Here is a 27,131-nt window from a genome sequence, read left to right on the forward strand (position 1 = left end):
ATTCCAGAGCTAGTCCCGCTTGCCTGTGTTTGCAACAACCGTGAACATTTACTGCACGCTCTCGAGCTTAATCACATCCTTGTAACATGATCAGAATTACACACACTATTCCAGGTGCAGTCTCACCAATGACTTGAGCTTGCAACAAGATATCCCAACTTCCAGTACAGCTGTTACAAAAGTTGGTATGCATGCTCCTTTAAAGCAGAAGCTGAAATATCAAAGCTTTAATACAATCCTAATCTATTTAAATAAATCAAGAAAGCTGCACATGCTGAAAATCTGAAAGAAACATGAAATGCTGGATACACTCAGCAGGTCAGAGATAACTTAATGAATTCGTTTGCAGTGTGTACTGATTAACACTTGAGAACAAATCGAAGGTATTTATTCACAAAATGCTGGAGTAACTCAGCAGAATACCTGAGAACAAAGTTACTCTTTTAGTACAGGGTACAATTTAGTACAGGGGAGGGGGTCGTGGGAAAGAAGACGAAACGAGTAGAATGTGAGTATACATAATAGCAATTTTAGTGGCAGATGTAGAAATCGTATCATCCATTTTTTTTCGCCCAAGTTTCCAAAATGACTGGCAAATCTGGAAACGGCCATCAAAGTTCTTTGCATTTAAGCAAATATTGCTGAACTATTTAAATCGGGGGGCATCGTATTCCAGGTACTCATCACCCTATAATCTTATCGAAACATATAAAATTATAAAAGGACTGGCAAGCTAGATGCAGGAAAAATGTTCCCAATGTTGGGCGAGTCCAGAACCAGGGGCCACAGTCTTAGAATAAAGGGGAGGCCAATTAAAACTGAGGTGGGAAGGAACCTTTTCACCCAGAGAGTTGTGAATTTGTGGAATTCTCTGCCACAGAGGGCAGTGGAGGCCACATCACTGGATTGATTTAAGAGAGAGTTAGATAGAGCTCTAAGGGCTAGTGGAATCAAGGGATATGGGGAGTAGGCAGGCACAGGTATAAGAAAATAACTGCAGATGCTGGTACAAATCGATTTATTCACAAAATGCTGGAGTAACTCAGCAGGTCAGGCAGCATCTCGGGAGAGAAGGAATGGGTGACGTTTCGGGTCGAGACCCTTCTTCAGGCACAGGTTATTGATTGTGGATGATCAGCCATGATCACAATGAATGGCTCGAAGGGCCGAATGGCCTCCTCCTGCAACTATTTTCTATGTTTCCTCTGTACTATAAAATAATAAATTAATAGTAACTTGCCCCATTTCTCTTAACTTTGCCTCTCTCACCTTAAAGCTATGTCTCTGATATTTCTTTTTTTTTTTAAAGGATTCTGACCAAGTTCCCTCTCTTTGTCCCTCATGATCATGTAGACTTCTATCAGGCCTCCCTGCAACCTCGGGCATTCCAGAGAAAAAATCCAAGCCTGTCCAACCTTTCCCTGTAGCTAATGCTCCCCTAATCCAGGCACATTCTGGTAAATACACAAAGCAGAAACATCTGAATTTCTTTTGAATGAAAGAATGTGAAATAGCGTTCAAAAGGATGAAGTGTACTTGTGCAGAAATCATAGTGAACTAATGTGCAGTGACAGTGATTTGGAAGACAAATGTTATGATCACACTTATAAAATATGTGTAGGAAAATAACTGCAGATGCTGGTACAAATCGAAGGTATGCTTCATTTATGCTTCAACCAAAATTGTGTGTAGTCTCAAGGCCCTGTGCAGTTGCAGTAAAACTTACACCTGTAAGTGAATTATTTTATAAGTGTGAGTATCACAAAATGCTGGAGTAACTCAGCGGGTCAGGCAGCATCTCTGGAGAGAAGGAATGGGTGATGTTTCGGGTCGAGACCCTTCTTCAGCCTGACCCGCTGAGTTACTCCAGCATTTTGTGATACTCACACTTATAAAATAATTCACTTACAGGTGTAAGTTTTACTGCAACTGCACAGGGCCTTGAGACTACACACAATTTTGGTTGAAGCATAAATGTACAGAGGGATGGTTCCAGATATGACAGGCCTTCTGGATACGGAGAGAGTGTAGTAGATCAAGCCCAGGAGAAGGGATATCACTGAAACTTAATTTCAGGCCTTGGCAGGTTGCTCGCAGCGATGATGTTATCTTTTATTCAGGAGTATTAAACTTGATTCCTGCTACAAGACGCGTGCTTATGCTTGAGGTGAGACGTTGCTTCGCTCAGGATAGTGACTGTTTGGAATCTTTACCCTGGCGACGCGCTCAAAAAGTTCATTTCAAAACCGAGATGGATAGATTTGTGATTATGACTGTAATCATGTGAAGTGGAGATGGTGCAGAAAAATGACCTCTGCCTGCGTTGTCTTTTAGCTGGTGACCATAACTTGCATAGGTTAACTGTCAGCTGCATTTGTCACCTAACAGTGGCTCATCTGTAATGTCTAAGACTTTAAATTCAATGACTCAGCTGGAAGCTGACCTAGTAAAAAGAAAATGGTGGTGTGTAAAATGTTATTGTGTAATGCAATCTATCCAAATGCATTCAAGAGAGAGCTGGATAGAGCTCTTAAGGATAGCGGAGTCAGGGGGTATGGGGAGAAGGCAGGAACGGGGTACTGATTGAGAATGATCAGCCATGATCACATTGAATGGCGGTGCTGGCTCGAAGGGCCGAATGGCCTCCTCCTGCACCTATTGTCTATTGTCTATTGTACTGATACATTGGTGTGGAACAATGGGATTAAAATCCATTTTGTTGTCTTAATGAAAGTCTTAAAAAACTAATACTGAATATTCTCACCCAGAAACTATACTGATCCTCGATGTTTGGAACTATTCTCTGATTGCCTTGAGATTGAACGAGTTCCCTTCTGTGATTATATTCTAATTTCAAGGCAAAAAAAATTAGAGTAGAAGAGAATAGCAGTTCTCCTGAAAGATAATCAAACTACAACAATAACTCTTTCTTAAGTGCTACTTGACCTACTGACTATAACTAGCATTGTATTTTTTTGCTTTACAAGAACCAGTTATAAAATTGTTTTGGAAGGAACTGCAGATGCTAGTTTACCGGAGATAGACACAAAATGTTGGAGTATCTCGGCAGGACAGGCCACATTCTGAAGAGAAGGAATGGGTGACGTTTCTCGGTCGTCTGAAGAAGGGTCTTGACCCGAAACATCCCTCATTCCTACTCTCCAGAGATGCTGCCTGACCCACTGAGTTACTCTAGCATTTTCTGTCTATCTCCAATTATAAAATGAGTCAGTACTAACTGAGTTTGCTGGACTTTTCTTATCTCTAGGATGGCTTCTGTCTTGGACAAGTGGCTGTGTCACCAGGAATACTGGCTCCCTCCGGGCATCAAATGGAGTGATATGGAAAGTTCTGAACATGTCCAGTATCCTCAACCCCGTGACCTTGCCATCGCCTTACCATATGCAGTTGTGTTTATCCTTCTCCGATTCCTCTATGAAAGGTAGATTGGAGCCAGCTCACCGAAGTTCTGTTCTCGCTCTTGTTTGTTTTTGTATGGTTAGAATTTCAATAATACAGATGAGGTAAAACTAATCCCTCACTTTGAAAATGTTTATTTGTATTTTTTTTTTAAATGCGTTCATGAGAAAATTGAGTTGTGTAGCCTAATATAGAGGTCAACATCTTTAATAAAGCGGATATAAATATTGACATTTTATAGAATAATACTTTAGCCCAACAGCTTTTGCCTTGCAAGGTTCATTTTTAATCGTAGGTATTGGACGTTTCTCGTCTTTGAACTGCAGGACAACAAATGAAGAGCATGCGATTAATTTGAACCTGTCTTTATCATGCTGGGATCAAGAGTGTGGGTTATTCAAGCTGTATCATATTAGCATTGATGGGCAGTGAAGTGGGCTGGGGTGTAAAGGCATTGCTGTCTGATCTAAAATCATTTCCCCATAGCAGGGTTGAACATTATTGAGAACGTGACTGGTTTGAAATCAATATGAATGTGCTGGGTGGCAATTTACTAGTTTTGACAAAATGGAGATGGACAGATTGTAAAAAACAAATGAAGTTGGATCTTGTTCTTTATCATTATCCTGAGGATATGAAATGCTCCTTGAGACTTTAGAGATGCAGCATAGAAAAAGACCATTCGGCCCACTGAGTCCATGGTGACCAGCGATCACCCCGTACACTAGCACTAACCTACACGCTAGCGACAATTTTAACAGAAGCTAATTAACCAATTAACCTGCACGTCTTTGGAGTGTGAGAGGAAGCCGGAGCACCCAGAGAAAGCCCGCGCGGTTACTGGGTGAACGAACAAACGCTATGCAGACAGCACCTGTAGTAAGGATTGAACCCATGTCTCTGGCGCTGTAAGGCAGCACTGCGTCACTGTGCTGACCTGAAAAACAGTTTATTTAGCTTTAGTTTATTTATTATCTTGGTGTGGAGCTAATCCGCTACAAGAGTTGCAGGCAGGTATGCAGCAATGGTCTTAGATCACTTGAACTGCCCCCTCTAGGGCGGTCACAGTGGCGCAGCGGTAGAGTTGCTGCCTTACAGCGAATGCAGCGCCGGAGACCCGGGTTCGATTCCGACTACGGGTGCTGTCTGTACGGAGTTTGTGCGTTCTCCTCGTGTCCTGCGTGGGTTTTCTCCGAGATCTTCAGTTTCCTCCCACACTCCGAAGACCTACAGGTTTGTAGGTTAATTGGCTTGGTACAAATGTAAAATTGTCCCTAGTCGGTGTAGGATAGTGTTAATGTGTGCGGGGATCGCTGGTCGACGTGGACCCAGTGGGCCGAAGGGCCTGTTTCTGCGCTGTACCACAAAAATAAACTAAAATGTCCTCAACTCACTACATCGCACAACAGCCTGTCTGAAACCACTGTAAATTGCTACTCCAGAGGGGAGTTGGGGAGAATAAAATAAGATTAATATAAATAGGCGATTGATGGTTGAAGTGGACATAGAACACCAGCTGAAAGACTAGTTTCCGTGTAATAAAACCACGATAATGGGATCTTATTAAAAACATATAAAATTCTCAAGAGAGTGGACAGGCTAGATGCAGGAAAAATGTTCCCGATTGGGGGAGTCCGGAACCAGGAGTCACTGTATAAGAATAAAGGGGGAGGCCATTTAAGACTGAGATGAGGAAAAACATTTCCACCCAGAGGGTTGTAAATCTGTGGAATTCTCTGCCACAGAAGGCAGTGGAGGCCAATTCACTGGATGTTTTCAAGAGAGATAGTTAGATATAGCTCTTGGGGCTAACGGAATCAAGGGATATGGGGAGAGAGCAGGAACGGGGTAATGATTTTGGATGATCAGCCATGATCATATTGAATGGTGGTGCTGGCTCGAATGGCCTACTCCTGCACCTATTTTCCATGTTTCTATGATGCATCTTTGATGCTGCCAGTGGCACCTTTCTGGCAATCGTCTGATTTGGCATATTGAATTGAAGCAGTACACAGTGGCAGTCATCGTCGGCGCCATCTTGGGAAATGTTGATAAGCAATCCAGTATTAATGGGAAAGGAACTACAGTTAAACAAGCTATCCATGCTCGTCTAAATAGCAGTGGTACAGCGAAGAAGCTACACATCGAGAGCAGCACTCAAAGTTTTGATGCCTGATCTCCATTCTACAATGCACATTGATCTGGCCTTTTTTGCAACACTAACCCTTTAATGAACATACTTACTCAGTGAAGAAGATTGAGGGTGTATTGTATTGTTTAAGATTCTCAAGTCCCAACTATCGTTGTGCTGACTATTTACATTGAAGCTTGTAGTACAGTCAGAACTTAACTGAAGAGAATACTCTGGGTAGCATGTGCCTTGCAGTAAAGATAGTTAAATTTTAAACTCTGAGTCATAGCTAAATGCAAAGTATATCTGAAAAACTGTTCATTGCAGTTACTATGGTGATGAGTCTTGTCTATTCTCCTAATCTAGGTGGATTGCTATACCTCTGAGCAAGTACATGGGCGTAAAGGAGAAAAAAAGAAGAAAAGTACTCCCTAAGCCTGCCCTGGAACAGGTTTATTCAACAAAGAGTACTTGTCTCAAAGAGGTGGGCTAGTTTAATCTCATTCCTTGGGATGGGACCTTCAATGCAACAGAGGTTTGGAAACTCTGCCAAAATGGTTCATCTTAAAAGAGAGCAGTTATCAGCAAACTGGCAGCTCTAGTGATCTGAGATTTGAATCCTGATTAGTGAATGTACCTCAGACTGTAGAATCAGGTGTGCTAACCCTGTCAATAATGCCTGAATCACGGTGCTGACTCAAGGGCCAGTAATGCCACTTATTGAGTTCTGGTGACCAGTGAGACTTTTAGACAAGTGGAACAGGGAGAATTGACAGTGATCCAAACAATTTTCCCAGTAGATCTATTGGAAGTTCTGGCCCATGGGATCGGGGATCCGACTGGTTAAATCTGTATGCATAATCTCTTCCTCGTTCTAAAGGTAGATTATTGGCAATCCTAATCCAAAGTCATTCTTCCTTGCTTCCATAAAATAAGACGGATTCGCCAGACCTACAGAATGTTGATTAATTCCACTAGCTAACATTTGTGGATTTTATCTATTTTTGAAAAGATCGTGGCTGCATAAGAGGGGAGATAGCAAAGACAACCATTTTCAAACCTACAATGTTTTCCACCTTGGGCCATTCCAACTCGATTTGTCAAATCCACTTACCAAGCACTACAAGCTGCAGTCCGGTGCAGCCCATCAGTGGTTTGTACTATTAAACACCAGCCCCAATTTCCGATGGTGATATTTTCAAAACCTAGGTCTGTTTTATAAATTATTAAACTATATTCTTGACTGGTAACCTGACTCCTTTGGAACTGAATTCCACGTGAGATCGAGGGGTGGTGTTCATGACTGGCTCTCTGCCTCGCAGTAACTGAATGACTTTGACTTTTCACGAGTGAATATTGAAGAACAGCCAGATGGCGTACTGCAGCACTTCTCTCTGGGCTCGGGGCTGCCGTTTAAGTTCCTCTTGTGTTGGAGTTCCATGGCCACAAAAGCAGATTTTACAAAAGAATAATTAGTTTAATCACAGCAGTCTCCCACTTGCCGAAGGCTATTAAAAATGTGAGGACAGAACAAATATTTATCCAACTTGTTGATCGGAACCCGGGCTAGATTTGCTCTGAGCAATCAACAAGACTTCCTACACAGTCAAATGGACGTAAAGTGCTGGAGTAACTCAATGGGTCAGGCAGCATCTCTAGAGAAACTCAATGGGTGACGTTTTGGATCGTGACTTTCCCAAGGGGTCCAGCCTATCCAGGTTCTCCAGAGATGTTGTCTGGCCCGCTGAGTTACTCCAGCACTTTGTGTCTTTTCTTGTAAACCAGCATCTGCAGTTACTTGTTTCTACATTCCTATATGGTCAATTGGTCAGTGGATTTGACAGACAAGTTGCAGTGTCCCAGGACTGAGAAGGTTAGGGGACAATTAACAACTCTCAAAGTCTCTTCTATCAGTTTGACAATGGCCTCCAGCATGCTTAATGCGTTTCATTGACCTTGGTAAACTCATTCGATTTAAAAGAACCCATACTTCATCCCCTACACCCATACAGCTTTCTAATTCAATCTTGTTTGAAAGATGAAAAAATGAGAACTTGGTATGTTCTGTCATCTTTTTAAGAATGTAATTATTTGTAAGAGAGGGAGAGAGGGAGAGAGCAGAGACTTTAATCCTCTGTCTAAACTCCTGTTTGGAGCAAGTTTATTGCTGGACTATTTGTTAGTATTAGTTACATTGCAAAAGTATGTCTGTGGGGGGAGGGGTTCATGGTTTCTGCTCCTTTGTGTTGCAGCATGATCTTCTTGCTCTTGCCAAACAGTGTGGCATTTCAGTTCAAGAGGTGAAGGTGTGGTTTCGGAACCGAAGGAATCAGGACCGACCCAGCATCACGCAGAGATTCTGTGACGCCAGGTACGAGAGGTTACTGAAGCAACAATATCAAGAATGGCAATAGCATGAGTCCAATATCAAAGGAGGTCTAGGCTGCCTTTGGTGTCCACCTGCTAGTTTCCAAAAATTGATAAGATGGTTCGTTGAGGACAGTTTCAAATTCTGACGTTCTCTCCTTGGCTTTTCCTCTGCCTGGCTATGTTTTTACACGTGATGAAATAAGTCTTGAAAACCAAAAGGTGGCGTCTGGTGCGAGGTCATCTGTATTCAGGCAGGAAAGTACAGGATCGCACCGTAAAGATGTGCCCTTCTAAAGAGGACATAGGTTCAAGGTGAAGTGGAAAAGATTTAATAGGAATCCGAGGGGTGACTTTTTCACACAGACGGTGATGGGTGTATGGAACAAGCTGCCAGAGGAGGTAGTGGAGGCTGGGACTATCCCATCGTTTATGAAAAAGGTGCATGGATAGGACAGGTTTGGAGGGTAATGGACCAAGTGCAGGCAAGTGGGACTAGGGTAGCTGGGACATAGTTTGCCGGTGTGGGCGAGTTGGGCCGAAGGGCCTGTTTCCACACTGTATCACTCTATGACTCTATCCATTCTTTATGCTAAATCAATTGTTCGATGTTAATAGTAGTTTTCACTGAAATTTCTGCCCTCTAAGTTTGGAGGGAGGGAGGTGGAATAACCACTAGTTCCTTCCTGCCATCTATTTCCAAACATTGAATTGCTCCTTTATTGTTTGCCTTGGTGGCTTTGCGGCTGAAATCCTTGCACTGGGTGCCTTGGTTGGCATGGACAGGTTGGGCTAAGGATGGACACAAAAACTGGAGTAACTCAGCGGGTCAGATAGCATCTCTGGAGAAAAGGAATACGTGACGTTTCAGGTCGAGACCCTTCTTCAGACTGAGAGTTGGGAGAAAGGGAAACGAGTGATTTAGACTGTGATGTAGAGAGACATAGAGCAAATGACTGAAAGATATGTAAAAAAGTAACGATGATAAAGGAAACGGGCCATTGTTAGCTGTGGACCAGGCGAAAATGAGTCAGAGACAATGAGACTCAACAGGCTGAGGAGCCTGTGTCTGTGCTGTATGACAGCACCCCTGCATGACGCCCCCCTGCAGGACCTATACATCAGGAGGTGTAGATCGAGAGCAAGCAAGATTATGAGGGACCCCTGCCACCCCAGCAACGGACTGTTCCAGCTGCTACAGTCAGGCAAACGCCTCCACTGTCACGCTGTGAAAACGGAGAGGATGAGATGGAGTTTCTTCCCACAGGCCATCAGGACTGTTAACTATTATAACTCCAGGGACTAAATTTTATCTTTTCTGTATTAACTTTAATTTATATGCTGTAACTGTAATTCTTTTTTTGCACAATCTGCAGGCATTGCCACTTTCATTTCACTGCACATCGTGTATGTGTATGTGACAAATATACTTGACTTGACTTGACTGTAGGCAATGAATCTTAAGGGATATATCAGTGCTCTCTGGTTTGGTTGGAGTTTAAAGATGTGCCCTTCGAAAGAGAAGCAGGAAGTTTATGGGGCTGATTAACAACCTTCTCTCAAGCAACGCATGCAAATAAAACATAAGATGGCCGACCTCTAAGCAAGTCGGCCAATGGTTTTGCTGCTGTTGCAATCATTTGTACTTCAAAGTGATTCATTTGTATTCTAAATGCTCAGAGGGTAACTGAAGGAATGATGTTGAGTGGTGTAAAGTTCTGATTTTAACTTGCTTACTCTTGCTGCATCTGGCCAATGCTAATTCAGTAGACAATAGGTGCAGGAGGAGGCCATTCGGCCCTTCGAGCCAGCACCGCCATTCAATGTGATCATGGCTGATCATTCTCAATCAGTACCTCGTTCCTGCCTTCTCCCCATACCCCCTGACTCCGCTATCCTTAAGAGCTCTATCTAGTTCTCTCTTGAATGCATTCGGAGAATTGGCCTCCACTGCCTTCTGAGGCCTAAGCGTTATTACCCATCTGCTTGCTGACTTAAAACAACAGTGTCCAACAAAACACAATTATTTGGTGGGAAATCTGTTATGCCCTGATCCAGAGGTTCACTATTTAATTTCTGGACGTGGTTCCTGGACTTGGCACCAGTCATAAAACGATCTGCAGGATATTAAAGAACAATCTCATTGCATGTAAGCTGCAGAAGGCAAATATAATGTTTGCCAACACCACAATGCCCAAGGAAATAGTCATTTAAAAATCTGAATCTGTTCGTTTAGAGCCAGGTAACAAGATTTATGAGCAGTCTGAATGTCTGAAAAGATGTTTTGAACTACACAACATTTGATCTTCATGCCAGTTTTCTGTAACGTCATTCATTCACTATGGATTTCTTGCTCCCCCTAAGGGAGGGAAATGTGGTTCCCTGCGCAGATGATTATTGAGCTGATAAATGATTGTTAGATCCTTTGCCGCTTCTCGGAAGGTGTGCAGGTGCAGATCTTGTGTTTTCTGCCACAGAAATGATATTTAGTGAGGTTCTTTCTGAAGGAGGCACGGTCCGAGAAGCTGTCGGGTGAGTTTGGGGGCAGGTCGTAGGGATGGGTAAGGTGTGGGGGTCTGAAAGTTGTGAGGAGGGGGGCGACAATCACAGATTGGGCTGTGCTCCCTTGTTCAAAGCATCAGATTTTTGGCCTTTTTCTTTGGCAAAGATCCTTCTATATCAGTCCCAATTTTGTAAATGAGCGTAAACTTGTTAAACACGAAGATCGAACTTGAGATCTGAGTAAACTTCAGTCCCGACCGCTGAGGTGGAGGGATTTCCTTTGAATATTTGGTTATGGGAAGTTGTTATGACTGGGTTGCACAACTGTGTAATTGAGAAAGGATGGCATTTGAAACACTATCTTAAATTAGCTGGTAGACACAAAATGCTGGAGTAACTCAGCGGGTCAGGCTGCATCTCGGGAGAGAAGGAATCGGCGACGTTTCCGGTCAAGACCATTGGGTCTCGACCAGAAACGTCGCCCATTCCTTCTCTCCCGAGATGCTGCCTGACCCGCTGAGTTACTCCAGCATTTTGTGTCTACCCCTTTATACCAATCTTAACACTAATAACCAAATCATCCTCCAACAACTAGAGGGCAGTTTTTCTTTTAGTTTTAGAGATACAGCCTTTGATGTCTCGTTTTCACATCTTACCCTTCCTTGTCTCCATTTCCCCTGACTCAGTCAGAAGGAGGGTGTCAACCCGAAACGTCACCCATTCCTTCTCTCCCGAGATGCTGCCTGACCCGCTGAGTTACTCCAGCATTTTGTGTCTACCTTCGATTTTTAACCAGCATCTTGCATCTTTTTTTCTTCTTACATCTTAAATTAGCTGATCTTTTTGAAGATAGTAACATTATACCAATGAACTGCTCCTAATGTTTTAGTTTGAGCATGGAAACAGGCCCCTCGGCCTACCAGGTCTGCACCGACCGGCAATCACCCTGCACACTGGTTCTAACCCACACACTAGGGGACAATTTACAGAAGCTAATAAAGCAACAAACCTGCATGTCTTTGGGATGTGGGAGGAAACTGGAGCACCCGGAGAAAGCTCCCGCAGTCACAGGGAAAATGTACAAGACAGCACCGCAGTCATGACCGAACCTGGGTCTCTGGCACGATAAGGCAGCAGTTCTACTGCTATGCCACTGTGCCGCCCAAACTAATGCATGGGATTAATGTATTGCAGTCAGATTGCCCAGGCTGTAAAATGTGGCTATCGCAGACTGGTAAGACATCCCTGACTTGGAGGCGTTCAGTCAGCTCGGCACCATTGACTCCTCAGCCAAGCACATACACCAAATGTCCGAACCTACGGTTCCTCTTGTACTGAGCTGGATTACTATTGCAACAACACATCATCAGTAGGGTAAAACTCACCTGTCTCACCACGGTCTAACCATTTATTTCCATGTGAGCTTGCCCTCTGTAAACAATGGCTCCAAAGATTGTGAATCCAGAGGACACCAGCTGTGCCTGTAACCTTTACCCAAGTAAAGAGCTGGTGCCCAGGGTGACATTCCCCTGAGGGTAGAAGTTTTAACTCTCATTTAATTACTGTGGCAGCCTCTGAATGTGAGCTTCGATAGGATTGTTTATTTGTGCTGGTCAAGGACATGAGAATTGCTCCCTAAATCCGCACTGCCAGAAGCCAATTACTTGGAAGGTCAATTACTTTGTTCAATCTATTCATATCGGCTTTAGACTTTGCACTGATGGCTCTGACACCAATCTAATCTGCTTGAGATTTGATATGCCATCAGTACAACAAATCGTCTCTCTGTGTTTTAGTGTTCTGTTTAAAAAAAAATGCAAAGCCTGAATATTAGTGGACTCCCTCTACTGTGTGTGTTTTGAAAATAATGGGGGGGGGGGGGGGGGGGGTTGGAAAGTGAGAGGAGTGTGTGACCTATAAATTAATAACCGGAAGGCCATTCGGTCTATTATTTTTTTGTTGCTCCAGCTTTTTGCTGGTGCCATGTGAAATCTATTCCTGATGTCCAGAACCAGGGGCCACCGTCTAAGAATAAAGGAGAGGCCATTTAAAACTGAGATGAGAAAAAGCTTTGTCACCTAGAGTTGTGAATCTGTGGAATTCTCTGCCACAGAAGACAGTGGAGGCCAATTAAATGGACGAATTTAAAAGAGAGTTAGATAAAGCTATAGGGGCTAGCGGAAACAAGGGATATGGGAAAAGGCAGGCACGGGTTACTGATTGTGGATGATCACCCATGATCACAATGAATGGTGGTGCTGGCTCGAAGGGCCAAATGGCCTCCTCCTGCACCAATTTTCTATGTTTCTATCTGCAAAGCTCAGTCATATTCTCAGCACGTCACCACTTTCTACTCAAACTGGTCTCTTCAATAGCAATTACCAAAACATTCCGACCACTTTGTAAAACAAAATGAATGTAATTATGAAAAGCTTTGCCAATTATGAGCCTCACAATTCCCCACCATAATTTTGCCATGATTACGATCCAATACTTATTAAATTCACTTGCTGCTTTGACACAAAATATGGTCAATAATCAAAATCACTCATAATTTTTTTCATTTGACATCCTGCCTGAAGGACACTTTTTAAATTTCCTTTCACGAGGCTATCAAAAATAACCTGTATGCTTTAATTTGAAAGATAAATGTACCTTTTATGAATTGTTAAATTACTTTGACTGACTTTAGCACCTTGTGACCAAGATGGCATCACCGACATCTCTCTTTTCTGTTACAGTTGGAGATTTGCATTTTACGTTTTTGCTTTTGTCTTCGGGTTTTGTGTGCTGCTTGATGTAAGTATAACTATTTGTCTTGGCTGTATCATTAGCTGTGGACCTGTTGGAAAGTGCCCACAGTTTTTTAAGTATCTGGCATGCAAACCCAGTTTGAGAAACTGCCACTCCCCCCCCCCCCCCCCCCCCAAACCCCCTCACTTTCTTCACTTGTGGAATTGCTATAGATACATCATTCAATGCTAGTGTTTTTCTTTCTACATTGGAAAATGTAGCTTGTTGAATATGGCCACACTTAGTTTAAAAAAAGAATCAAACAGCTGGATATTGGCAGAGAAAATGGCAAACCATAGTTCTTGAAGACTTCATAAAGCATTTCAATTAGTTTGTTTTGCTGTTTTCAAACTGTCTTGTATTCAAGTTCAAATATCTCTGGTTCCGAGATAACAGGTGTTGTATATTTGGCAGCAAATATAGCAATCTTTCATGGTCAAAGATTTAGTTTAATTTAAATAATGGGTTTAGTCAGATTTTATTGCCAATATACATTCCTTTCCAAACGGTACTGACACTCGCAGTGTTCTGCATTCTGAGGCTAATTGTTTGTTGGGTATGATTGCACTATCTGGCTTGTGGAACCTCTGCTTTCAATACCTGCCTCCCACTTTGTTTCAGGGATGTATGTGAAGTTAGCCAGGTAGGTTAGGAAGAGCAACAACTCAGTGGAAGTTGCACATGGATCTGCCTGAAACCTCCAGTGTGATAAGATGCCTGTAAGTGTATGCTGTCGGCCGCAGGGGTAAATGCTGAGGGACGAAGGTCGATGTGGCTGATGCATAGACTCTCTGGGGAAGGACGGCAGTCAAAAGGCCTCTGTCACTAGACACTGAGAGCCTGAGTCCTACGTGTGTAAGATAGATACAAAAAGCTGGAGTAACTCAGCGGGACAGACAGCATCACCGGAGAGTGTGATATCATAGCACCCTAGGATAGGAGTGGTATCTCATCTGCCCCAGCAATGAATTGTTGGAGGACAGCCGTAACCAAGCCCTGTTTTTGTTTAGGAAGGAACTGCAGATGCTGGTTTACGAAAAATGATGGACACAAAATGTTGGAGAAACTCAGTGGGACAGGCAGCATCTCAGGATAGAATGAATGGTTGGCGTTTCGGGTCAAAGACCATTCTTTAGACCAGTTACTGCATCTGGGAACTGGTGCCAGTTACAATCTCCCTACTACAACTCTAGCTGAGGTTGCCAGTTCTGCAGATTATTGATGAAGGCCAAATCTCTCTGCTTTATAGGGCCTGGTAAAATGCAGCCTTCCCCACTCCTGCACCGAGCTAGCTATGACATCCCACCACACTGGGGTATCGTACAAAATGCTAGACTTGGTCTATTATAATGCTACTGTGTGGAAAATGTCCAGCTATGTAAACTTTAGAAGATTTTGCCTAATTAAATAGCTAGTGCATTTGTTTTATTTCCCCAAAAAGGGAGAAAAAGTAGCTCAAGTGGAAATACTTAGTGGTTTCTCATACCTTATTGCATGGTTAAAGGGTAGCTTCGGTTGTAGATCTCCCAGCTGGAGTTCCCATCAGAACTGGTTTTAACTGAGATCTATTTTGCATCATCCTCCCCAACTGCTGTTTGGCAGAAACTACTCAAAAACGTGGCAGAATTGTGCAACCTGAAGGAAATGACCACAAATGGAGGGAAAAGGCCTGAACTTGTGTGGATAGTGTTTCTCTAGCATTCTGGGCAAATCTTTATAATGCTAATCTGCAAGTAACAGCATTATAAAACATTGAAGGTTCCAGGATTCATCCAATTGCTAGGAGCATCGTGGAGAGCATGCTACGTCATAGTAAAGATGCTCGTGGCTAAATGAAGAAAAGTTGGTTAAAAGCAGCAAGTCTGCGTTAGTTACAAGAAAGAAATGTGGTTTAGCCAATTAGTTTAGTTTAATTTCGAGATACAGCGGAGACACAGGCCCTTCGGCCCGCTGAGTCCGCACTGACCAGCGATTCACCGCACATTAATCCTATCCGACACACACTAGGGACAATTTTTTGCATTTATACCAAGCCAATTAACTTACGAACCAGTACGTCTTTGGAGTGTGGGAGCAAACCGAAGATCTCGGAGAAAACCCATGCAGGTCACGGGGAGAATGTTCAGACTCCATACAGACAGCACCCGTAGTCAGGATCAAACCCGGGTCTCTGGCGCTGTAAGGCAGTAGGTCTACCACTACGCCACCATGCCACCCCTTTACCAGTTTTAATTTACCAATTAATTTACCAGTTTATACCCATAATACAAGGAATAATTCTAATGAATTTATAATGTCCACTTATCAATACTTGTTTCATCCACCTATTCAACCTAGTTGCCAGTCATTGCTACTTTTTTTTTCAGAAACCATGGTTCTGGAATCAAGAGATGTGGTGGGAAGGATATCCTCGGCAAGTATGTACTCGCAGTTTTAAAGTAATTAATTATTTCTAGAAATTAGAAATTAGAAATCTAGAAATGGCCATTGATGCAATGATGTTAATTGATCAAATACATCTCTTGATGCTCCTGAACACATCAGTGAGTGGGGTAATTGGGTGTTTCGGGTCTTTCAACATCAGACACCCTCGCCCGGGCAGCCCGGGTGGTTGATCAGACCACGACTTGTGTTCAGGTGGCATTCGCTCCTTCCCATGGACCTCCTCTCGATCCAAATCTACACCACGCTGGAAGTCGCCAAATTTGGATTTCACTGCTGACCATCTTTGTCCCTTCCCCTCTGGCTGAACTTCACACTGGAGCCAGAGGGCCCATGCTCTACCACAAAACCTAAAGAGCATCAACAAAAAAATGATGAAGGAACTGGGGTTCTTTGCTGATTTCTAAAAAGGATTGTATTAATTACCATTACTGAACTAGACCTCTGAGATTTTTGCTTTGGCATGGCAATTGAAAGATATTTTAGAACATGGTTAATTCCCGGAATGGCGGGACTGTCGTATGTTGAAAGACTGGAGCGGCTAGGCTTGTATACGCTGGAGTTTAGAAGGATGAGAGGGGATCTTATCGAAACATATAAGATTATTAAGGGGTTGGACACGTTAGAGGCAGGAAACATGTTCCCAATGTTGGGGGAGTCCAGAACAAGGGGCCACAGTTTAAGAATAAGGGGTAGACCATTTAGAACGGAGATGAGGAAAAACTTTTTCAGTCAGAGAGTTGTGAATCTGTGGAATTCTCTGCCTCAGAAGGCAGTGGAGGCCAATTCTCTGAATGCATTCAAGAGAGAGCTAGATAGAGCTCTTAAAGATAGCGGAGTCAGGGGGTATGGGGAGAAGGCAGGAACGGGGTACTGATAGAGAATGATCAGCCATGATCACATTGAATGGCGGTGCTGGCTCGAAGGGCCGAATGGCCTACTCCTGCACCTATTGTCTATTGTCTATTAATGGGATAGCCAGAGAAAGTGAGCTCAAAACTATAGCTTTATCTTGCACTAAACGTTATTCCCTTTATCTGTACACTGTGGATGGTTAAATTGTAATCATGTATATTGTCTTTCTGCTGACAGGTTAGCATGCAACAAAAGCTTTTCACTGTACCTCAGTACACGTGACAATAAACTAAACCCAAACTGAAAACTGGTTTGTGAAATCTCAACTAAAGTCATTCATGTAAAAAGCCATGATGGATGGAGAACTTTGGAATAGTTTTAGAAGCGGTGTTTCTTTGCTCTCCCCCCACCCCACTTCCCCAAACAACATGCATTGGATGATGAGTTAGAATGGATCTTTCAACTTGTTTCAATCTGTGGTCAAAAGCTTGTGTTGATAAAATGCAGTACATCACTATGTAGAAACAGCTTTTTCAGTCCCAGGGAATCGTTACCTCTTTTTCCTGTCCTGTTGTAGAATGGGTTCATTCCATTCTCCCTGTGAAAGTTTGTAGTGCTTGCCAAGTATTGTGTTTTAACGTGCTATGTAAAATATCATGGCGGCTGCTATCTATGGCTATTAGTCTGCAGTTTCAAAGTTTAGTCCCATTTTGCACTCTCTCGACAATAACAGTTTTGTTTCAGGTGTTGCTGCCCTCCCAGTATTGGTACTATATTATAGAACTGGCTTTCTACTGGTCTCTGCTCTTAAGAGTCTCGTTGGATGTAAAGAGGAAGGTACGTGCCCAGTTAATCCATCAGATATTCAGTCTTAAAGTCCGATAAGTTCTTGCTGGCCAGTGGTTAAGTTCTGAGATGTAAATATGAAGTATTTGTGTGAGTAGAGGATTAATGAAGTTGGTTGCCGATCTGATATAATTTCTGACACTGAAAGATTGGCTCTGAATCCACAAACATATGTGTCATTATCTGATCCTTCTTGGGTGGTTTTTTTGGTAGACTCAATCAACTCTCTATTGGTTCTGTGGTGAAGGATACTATGGTTTGCAAACATAATGCCAATCTTTCACATTTTGGAAGTGAATATTTAACCTCGCTTTGACCTGATGTGTTTCCATAAATCAAGACCTCTTGTGAACCATGGAATCGCAAGAGAAGGGTGTGATGTTCACGTGAATGTTTCAGCATCATACAATTAAGAAATAAGAGTGTGTTAATCTCACTTCCGATCTTAAACGAATATAAATGATATTGGGCATTTAATGTTGTAATCGTCAACTTCTGACTGTATTTTAAAATCCCAACAAACCCTCACTGGCATTAATATTGTAGTATTTTAGTGACACGGGACTAGAGTTGAAACCTTATTCTTTGGGACACTCTGCAATGGCGGCATGGTGCCATCCAGCACTTACAGCGTCAGAGACCAATGTTCGTTCCCGACTGCAAGTGCTGTCTGTACGGAGTTTGTACGTTCCCCCCTTGACCACGTGGGTTTTCTCTGAGATCGTCGGTTTCCTCCCACACTCCAAAGACGTACAGGTTTGTAGGTTAATTGGCTAGGTATAAATCTAAATTGTTCCCAGTGTGTCGGATAGTGTTAATTTGCAGGGATTGCTGATCGGTGGGCCGAAGGGCCTGTTTCCGCGCTGTATCTCTAAACTAAACTGAACTAAACTAAACTAAATACGAGTTGGATAAGCAGTTCAGAAACGACATGATACCTGAAATATTTGTGGAACCTCAACATTTGATTGTTTCACAATGGGCTTCGTGAATAACAAGATTTAATTATGTTCAGTGGAACTTTGGTCAGTGCATGTAGCAACTTGGCATGGCAGTCCAAGCCCAAACAAGGTTGGAAAATGTAGATGAGATAGGACAGATTAAAATCCACAAAGTTTGGATTTTAGAAAGAGTGGCAGGATGAAGCGAACTGTTTCTGATTCTAAGAGAAATGGAGTAGCAATACAATGCAATGACTCTCAAATTCAGCTTTGATCTACTCTTTGTGGCATCAGCATCTCCTCATACATTCCAGTGTAACTTTTTATGCTGAAATATCCATGACGAGATGCTCCACAAATGCAGGTTCAATATTGTTAACACTTCTGCAGTCAACAGTACAGGAATTCTCTCCTTTTGGTTTCCATCCACATTTAAACCATTCCACAAGGATTTCATTGTAAATAAAGTCTCACAATTTGTCAAGTTGTAATAATTTCCTGTTAAAGAAACATCCCGTCTAGAGATGTTAACTGTACAAAGTAGTGCAGCATTTTCTTTTTTGAATCGTATAAAAATGGAATCTGAGCCAATCAATGGAGATTATGGCTTCTTTCAACCTGATTAAAATTCCATCTAAATGGCATTAAGTTGCAGTTGTTTTTGTTTTTTTTGCCCCCTGTTACAGGACTTTAAGGAGCAGATCCTTCACCACATTGCCACCATCTTTCTTATTAGCTTTTCCTACTGTGCAAATTACATCCGGGGAGGAAGCATCGTGATGTTGATCCATGATGCATCGGATTATATAATGGAGGTGAGTTGTTAATGCCGAGCTGCAGAGATAGTCCGACAGCACAAAGGTTGTCCATTTACCGACATTGGATCAGTCTGAAACTTGGATGTTCACTTGATCTGGATATTAAGATTGATTATGGTCAGGTAATTGCAGGGATGGGCACAATGACTGATGGGCACAAGGGTATCATACATGGCAATGGAGTACTGTCCAGTGTCCTAACAAATAGTATAAGAAAATAACTGCAGATGCTGGTACAAATCGAAGGTATTTATTCACAAAATGCTGGAGTAACTCAGCAGGTCAGGCAGCATCTCGGGAGAGAAGGAATGGGTGACGTTTCGGGTCCCGAAACGTCACCCATTCCTTCTCTCCCGAGATGCCGCCTGACCTGCTGAGTTACTCCAGCATTTTGTGAATAAATAAGTGTCCTAACAAACATCGCTGATTGTAAAGGTGGTAGCTGTGATCACAGGTTGGAACTGGGTTAGCCGACTGCAGTGGTTAAAAAGTTGTGGGTGGAAGGAGGAAGAGCAGAAGTGATGAGCTTCTGATGGAATGGTTCATACATAAATTCTTAAACGTGAGAGGTTGATCTGTAGATTAATGAGTTGTAGTTGTGAGGGGAGAAAGTGACAATGGGGTATGGAGATTTTAGTATTTTGAGGGGGGGAATTTGGCGTTGTAATATCCCGTCTATCTTTATTCAAAACTACATTTGACTATATTACCAGAGAGCTTGATAACCCTTGGGGAATTAACAGCTTTGATAACCCATTCTAACAGATATTTGGAGATACCATTGGCTCTTTCTGCAAGCAGCGCTACTCCTTGCTCCTCACCTTCCCCACTTCACTTTGCACTGCCCCCCATATCCTCCATCGTGTAGCAAGACCATTCTCTAACATTCGAGAAGCCACTGATAAACCTACCCCACTATAATTTATGGCATGCTTGAGAAGTTTCAAAAGCCGTCCGTGCGTATGATATGAAGTCCGTTATAGACAATAGACAATAGACAATAGGTGCAGGAGTAGGCCATTCAGCCCTTCGAGCCAGCACCGCCATTCAATGCGATCATGGCTGATCACTATCAATCAGTACCCCGTTCCTGCCTTCTCCCCATACCCCCTCACTCCGCTATCCTTAAGAGCTCTATCCAGCTCTCTCTTGAAAGCATCCAACGAACTGGCCTCCACTGCCTTCTGAGGCAGAGAATTCCACACCTTCACCACCCTCTGACTGAAAAAGTTCTTCCTCATCTCCGTTCTAAATGGCCTACCCCTTATTCTCAAACTGTGGCCCCTTGTTCTGGACTCCCCCAACATTGGGAACATGTTATCTGCCTCTAATGTGTCCAATCCCCTAATTATCTTATATGTTTCAATAAGATCCCCCCTCATCCTTCTAAATTCCAGTGTATACAAGCCCAATCGCTCCAGCCTTTCAACATACGACAGTCCCGCCATTCCGGGAATTAATCTAGTGAACCTACGCTGCACGCCCTCCATAGCAAGAATATCCTTCCTCAAATTTGGAGACCAAAACTGCACACAGTACTCCAGGTGCGGTCTCACCAGGGCCCGGTACAACTGTAGAAGGACCTCTTTGCTCCTATACTCAACTCCTCTTGTTACGAAGGCCAACATTCCATTGGCTTTCTTCACTGCCTGCTGAACCTGCATGCTTCCTTTCATTGACTGATGCACTAGGACACCCAGATCTCGTTGAACTCCCCCTCCTCCTAACTTGACACCATTCAGATAATAATCTGCCTTTCTATTCTTACTTCCAAAGTGAATAACCTCACACTTATCTACATTAAACTGCATCTGCCATGTATCCGCCCACTCACACAACCTGTCCAGGTCACCCTGCAGCCTTATTGCATCTTCCTCACAATTCACACTACCCCCCAACTTAGTATCATCTGCAAATTTGCTAATGGTACTTTTAATCCCTTCGTCTAAGTCATTAATGTTATGAATTTCGTCTCGAGATCTAATCAAATGTATGTCACATCACGAAATCACAAAGCAACAACATGATGGGACTTGAAACAACATTAAATGACATGACTTTGTTAAAACTTCTCAGCATCAGGCAAAGTTTGAGAATGAGGCAGATTAGAATCTGATGGCTTGGTTTGAGGGAGTGTACACCATGGTAGCTTGAGAGGAGTGAGGAACATCTAGAGCTTGAGCACCAGGCAACTGAACACGTGGCCACATCAATGAACGTGGCCACATCAATGAATCACAAGGTTCTGCAGCAGGCCGGAGTTGGAACCGTGCAGGAGCCTCTGTTCGGAGGTTGAGGAGGGAGGAATTTGAACAAAATGAGGATTCAAAGTTGCTGTAACTATATCTGGGACATATATAGTTCAAAAAGTGAATGGGGGGGGGTACAGCTTGAGACATGGACAGCAAAGTTTTGAATGATCTCCATTTATGCCTTGGAATGCATTGGGATAGTTGAATCTAAAGGTGATACAAAAGGGCTTCAACACATAAACTAAGATGTTTTTTAAAATGAAACCAGCAGTGATGGAGGTGAAAATGGGATAGTCTTGGTAATGAATTTGATTATGGGATTGAAAGGTCAGCTTGGTCTGGTGACTGGGAACTGGGATCTATAGCTTTGATCTTCAAGTTTTAATTGGGTCTATATTTAACAGTCCAGTATTCGGCGAGGTTTCTGAAATGAACCACGTTTGGGTGCTTTTTCCACAATGGGTTTTACTTCATTAATCACCTCACTATTAAATTGGCAGTGTGCAAAAATGTTCAACTACGCTGGATGGAGACGGACCTGTGACGTGATGTTTGTGGTCTTTGCGTTGGTATTTTTGATAACACGACTTGTCATCTTTCCAATACTGTGAGTATTGCTAGTTTTTGTTTAAAAGTGCGTTTCCAGACTGGGCTAATTGGAGACTGTCCATTAGGGTTTGGAGTTTATGATCACTGGATGGTTAGGTGGAATCGGAGGCTTTTGGCCATGGTGCCTGTGCCACGACTGAACCATAGCTGCTCATGGTTGTACTTCCATCACTTTCTCCACAGTTCAGACATGTAATTACTTTGCATTTAAGTTGTCGAGGTGGGTGCAATTGCAAGAAAAGTGCATGGATCGGCATGTTTAAAGAGATTTGGACCAAACGCAAGTATATGGTGCTAGCTCGAATAGACATCTTTCTTGGTCAGCATAACTGACTTGGGCCAAGGGGCCTCTTTCTGTACTTTGGTACACTGGCCCTAAGTATATAATCAAAGACCTTTTGAATTTCTGAATCTGTTGCCAGACTAACTAAGCCTGATTAAACTGCCACTCACACCAGCCTATCATGCACACCACAAATCCTAAACCCCTTTGCCATTCCCACAGTGAGAGGTTTTGGATCCCCTGCATTGGGATTTATTTCTCTGATTATGGAAACTAAACACATTTCCATATGTTTTCCGTTGGTGCTTAGTCGTTCAGTTTGAAGTTGTATCCGAAAGGTTTTTGAAGATGCAAAAGAAAATTAATGGGGGAAGGTTTACTTATATCCCCACAAAACCTGGCACCACTCCAACACCACTCTATGGTTGTGGTCGGGGTTGACTTGTACTGCTACTGTTGTCTAGGAAAAAAACTGCAGATGCTGGTTAAAATAGAAGGTAGACACAAAATGCTGGAGTAACTCAGCGGGTCAGGCAGCATCTCGGGAGAGAAGGAATGGGTGACGTTTCTGAAGAAGGGTCTCGACCCGAAACGTCACCCATTCCTTCTCTCCCGAGATGCTGCCTGACCCGCTGAGTTACTCCAGCATTTTGTGTCTACCTGCTACTGTTGTCTACTTCCATCAGAATGAATGGAAGGCTGACCTTGGGAGGTGCTGTTGGACACAGAATGAGCACGTCCCCACGATACAATAATATAAACCTCCACGTTAACTTCGGACTAGGGATAAATGACTCGAGAAACGCAAGACTGGATGATGATCATAACTGGCAACCACGTGGAAAATCAAATTTGCCTTTCTGGTGGAAATCTACTTTTCTCGGTCAACTATTGGAAAAGATGACTGTCTGTGGGACAAACGACTGATTAATTAAACATCTTAAATATAATGTCTGCACTACAATATTGTTGTTGTATTGTATTCTTTTATTGTCATTCGATACCGAGATACCGAACGAAATTACATTTTCCAGCAGTCACAGAACACAAAAAAAAAGAACACAAGACAACACCCCCTCACTGTGATGGAAGGCAACAAAACTTCCCCTCTCTACCCCCATGCCCACGGACAGACAGCTCGACCCCTACCGAGGCGACCGACCCGCAAGGGGATGGAAGTCCCCGTGGCCGAGCTGCACAGAGCGCTCAATCACAGAAGCTAAACAATCAGAAATGAATCCTGTTCACTGCTGTCTCATACTCAATTTGTTGGAACTGCTGAAACGGATGCTGCCACAGGTGGTGCTGCTGAGTAACCTGGACTCTCAACTCTGCCATACCACCTTATGGGTCTTTCTGGTACAACAGCAGCTGACACTAGTTTAATGGAGAGGACCATGTTACGGGCAGATAGACAAAAAATGCTGGAGTAACTCAGCGGGACAGGCAGCATCTCTGGACAGAAGGAGTGGGTGAAACCCTTCAGACTGAAGAAAGGTCTCTACCCAAAACGTCACCAATTCCGTCTATCCATAGATGCTGCCTGTCCCGCTGAGTTACTCCAGCACTTTGTGTATATCTTCGGTGTAAACCAGCATCTGCAGTTTCTTCCTACACACCCATGTTATGGATATTTACAGACTGGATAAGCTCGGTGACTGCCTTGCATTGGTTGAAGCAAGGTGTGAACTTTATTGTTTATATTTTTCTGTTGTGCCCTGCAAATTAAGAACATTGGATCTCTGGGAATTTTCCCTCCTCATGCCTTGCACCTTGCATATGCACCAACTATAACGGTGTTAGATGAGCAAATGGTCAATAAACCTAAATGACTCAGAGCAGCAATCTGTTTATAATTAATAATGTATTGCTATTATGAGATAGGAATAAAGATAAATGCCAAGATGGTGGATGTGGAGAGGATGTTTCTATTAGTGGGAGAGTCTAGGATCAGAAGGCACAACCTCGGAATAAAAGATGTACCCTTAGAATGGAGATGAGGAGGAATTTATTTTGACATAGAGTGGTGAATCTGTGGCATTCATTGCCACACACGGCTATGGAGGCCAAGTCATTGTGTGTGTTTAAAGCTTTTGATTGGTAAGGTTATCAAAGGTTACAGGGAGAAAGCAGGAGAATCTTCTTCTTAAGCCCTTGGCTCCTCTAGGGAGCGTAGGCCATTGACAAACGTCCTCCACCTCACTCGGTTGTTGCCGATCCTTTCAAGATCTCCCCAGTTGAGCCCACTCCCAGACATTTCTGCCTGGACACCTCTTCTCCAGCTGTTCCTCGGGCGACCTCTTTTCCTTTTTCCTTGGGGGTTCCATTTCAGGGCCTGCTGGGTGATGTTTGTGGCAGGTTTTCTGAGGGTGCGTCCAATCCAACTCAATTTTCTCTTTCGAATTTGTAAGTCAATGGGATCCTGGCTGAGAATGGAAATATGGGAAAATCGATCAAATGGCTATGCAGACTCAATGGGCCAATGGTCTAATCCTGCTCCAATGTCTTGTGATCGTATTACTTTTGGTTAATTTTGTCCTTAACCTGAAGTCTTTCCAATACCAGGCTTTGGAAGTAACATTTTAGAAGAATTGGAACACCAACCAAATCTGTCCTGGATCTACCCACTTGATTGTGCTGCAGGTTCAATATACATGCTCTTTGAAATAACCTTCCCTTGCCTCACCATTCCCTTGGTCTGCCATCTGGAAGCCTACAGGTATTGAGATAAGACAAGCTATATACCAATGGACGATTTTCAATACTAGATTTATGAATGGGCAAACTGTGATATTTTGATGATGATTGGGGAAAATATTCTTTTGTTTGTCACCATTAATTTTATTTTTCATTTGCAGGGGCATATTGACCGCATGCTACTACTCCGTGTTTGTTTTCCGGCCATTCTTTGGTTATTACTTTTTCAACCTTCTCTTGATGGTTCTGCAAATCCTGCACATATTTTGGGCCTATCTCATCGTCAGAATGGCAGTAAAATTTGTGTTTGCTGGGAAGGTATGAACTTGCACTTCATGAGGTAGACATATTCATGAGGTAGATATGACATTTACGTAGTCAGAGTGGGTACTTTGTGACCTGTTTCCTAATAGATTCTTGAACTCTCCCCAGTAGCCTCAGTTCAGCATTAACCCAAGCCATGTTTGGCAAAGGAATTCAATAGTTTTTTTGAAAATGTATGCTCTGAGAGAATCGAATAAACTGCCACTCCTTGTTGAATGTCATGGGATCTTTGCTATATTATAGTTGATTGATGCAAAGCCTAGATGAGAATTATCATGGTGACAATTGGAGCCAGAATCTGTTGTGAACCCAATGCCTCAAATGCTGACTCATTCTAAATTTAAGAAACTGAAATGATTTTGGATTTTTTGTTGTTGTATGGTGACTATTTGGCTATCTTCTCTCTATTAGAGACACCTTCATCACTTCGTAAATCATCTCAATTTCAGATTATGCTCTTGGTGTGCTATTTTCAACATAACCCTGAGCGAGATTGACAAATGGCTATCAATGAACGACTTGCATTCGCCACTATTTGTTCATGAATTGATGTCCACTTCTCAAATTCTGATCCTCCTAATCTTGTATCTAAATGATGCCCTTTTTGTCGCATGATAAAATTAAATGAACTAATGACTAGAAACCTGGAATATTGTTCATTTGGGATTCCTGATAACCTTTTCATTGAATAGAGACAAATATGGAGATTTTTAAAAAAAAGAAATATCGACTTCTTTCTCGAAAAGGAACTTGTACTCTCTGAGAAACTGGAGATCTTGCTGATGTGAGCTCCATGAGCCAGTTGGTTTAGTATATTTTCCATGTTGGATTTCCCAGCAAGGAAATGGTAGAGATGGCCATTAGATAGGTGCTCAACAAGAGTTAAGTGAGGGTCGTTTTCTATTCTACATTTTGCAGTTCCATTTTTCTCCAGGCCTAAGACTAGAAAGCTTCCAGGTTTCAATGATGTAGATGCTCAGAGGGCAGAGAAGATAACTTGGGAGCCTAAATAGCCTAAGTGACTGGAATTGCGATGCTGGAAATATTAATCCTCTCTCTTGGTTTGCTGAAGGTTGAGAAGGATGAACGGAGTGATGTTGATGAAAGTGATGGGACTGAAGAGGACGGAAGGATGGAATCAAAATCTATGTCATCTCCCAATCACAATGGTATCCTAAATAAAATAACAAATGGGATGAAAAGCAAATCGAATGAAAGGAACAGGTTGCCCAAAGCTAGGTAGCTGGGGGATATACATCCAAGGATGGATTTAGTGCTACATATTACGAAAAGAAAATCCGTTCTTTCACCAATGATACCATCGACCACCTGTTCTGACACTCTCCCATTAAGAAAACTACACTTTCTCTCAACTATAGAAACAATAATTAAACACCAAAGGACTATGGTTTTTGGTGTTCTCGGTCAAATCTCACATCTTCAATTTCTAGTGTTTTGATGTGGATATGGGTGGATTGTTTAATGCATATTATTATTGATTTACACATCGCTTTCAAGTTATTGAAGAATTCTGGACTGGATTTGGGTAATCATCTTTGATATTGAAATGTAGCCTGATGTTAAACAAAATGCATTTGGAACTACCTAAGGAACTGTCTAGTTTTCTCTGCTCACATGTTTTGCCATCAGTTCCCTCGGAGTTGGTGAATACAAGTTGGTGCCCATTGTTGTTCTGAATTGATACCTCGATGCCCAAAGTGACATGACCCATAAGTCCAGCAACTGATGCAAGGAGTATTGTGGAAGAGTAAGACAGCAATCCAGATCCCAATGCAAACTGTGATTTCGGAGTTCGTGCTTAATCTTTGTAATATTAATATTACATTTTAT

The 27,131-nt window shown here is 42.7% G+C and overlaps 1 protein-coding gene across 1 annotated transcript; it reads left to right on the forward strand.

Annotated features, from left to right (window-relative positions):
- Window positions 1-3,269: 3,269 nt before the first annotated feature.
- LOC144607290 (ceramide synthase 2-like) lies at window positions 3,270-26,523 on the forward strand. The gene is made up of 10 exons (XM_078424022.1): window positions 3,270-3,442; window positions 5,918-6,035; window positions 7,804-7,922; window positions 13,162-13,219; window positions 15,580-15,630; window positions 17,255-17,347; window positions 18,984-19,112; window positions 21,868-21,974; window positions 25,118-25,274; window positions 26,353-26,523. Exons 1-10 carry the CDS (start codon window positions 3,270-3,272, stop codon window positions 26,521-26,523), a joined length of 1,176 nt encoding a protein of 391 aa, XP_078280148.1.
- The last annotated feature ends 608 nt before the right edge of the window (window positions 26,524-27,131 follow it).

The sequence above is a fragment of the Rhinoraja longicauda genome, chromosome 28 (assembly GCF_053455715.1).
Source record: "Rhinoraja longicauda isolate Sanriku21f chromosome 28, sRhiLon1.1, whole genome shotgun sequence".
NCBI lineage: Eukaryota > Metazoa > Chordata > Chondrichthyes > Rajiformes > Arhynchobatidae > Rhinoraja > Rhinoraja longicauda.

Bases quoted from the DNA above. Each gene is read 5' to 3' on its own strand.
- LOC144607290 (XM_078424022.1), top strand. From the start codon at position 3,270: ATGGCTTCTGTCTTGGACAAGTGGCTGTGTCACCAGGAATACTGGCTC. The intron at 15,631-17,254 runs GTATGTACTCGC...GTTTTGTTTCAG, and splicing joins GGGAAGGATATCCTCGGCAA to GTGTTGCTGCCCTCCCAGTA. The intron at 17,348-18,983 runs GTACGTGCCCAG...CCCCTGTTACAG, and splicing joins CGTTGGATGTAAAGAGGAAG to GACTTTAAGGAGCAGATCCT.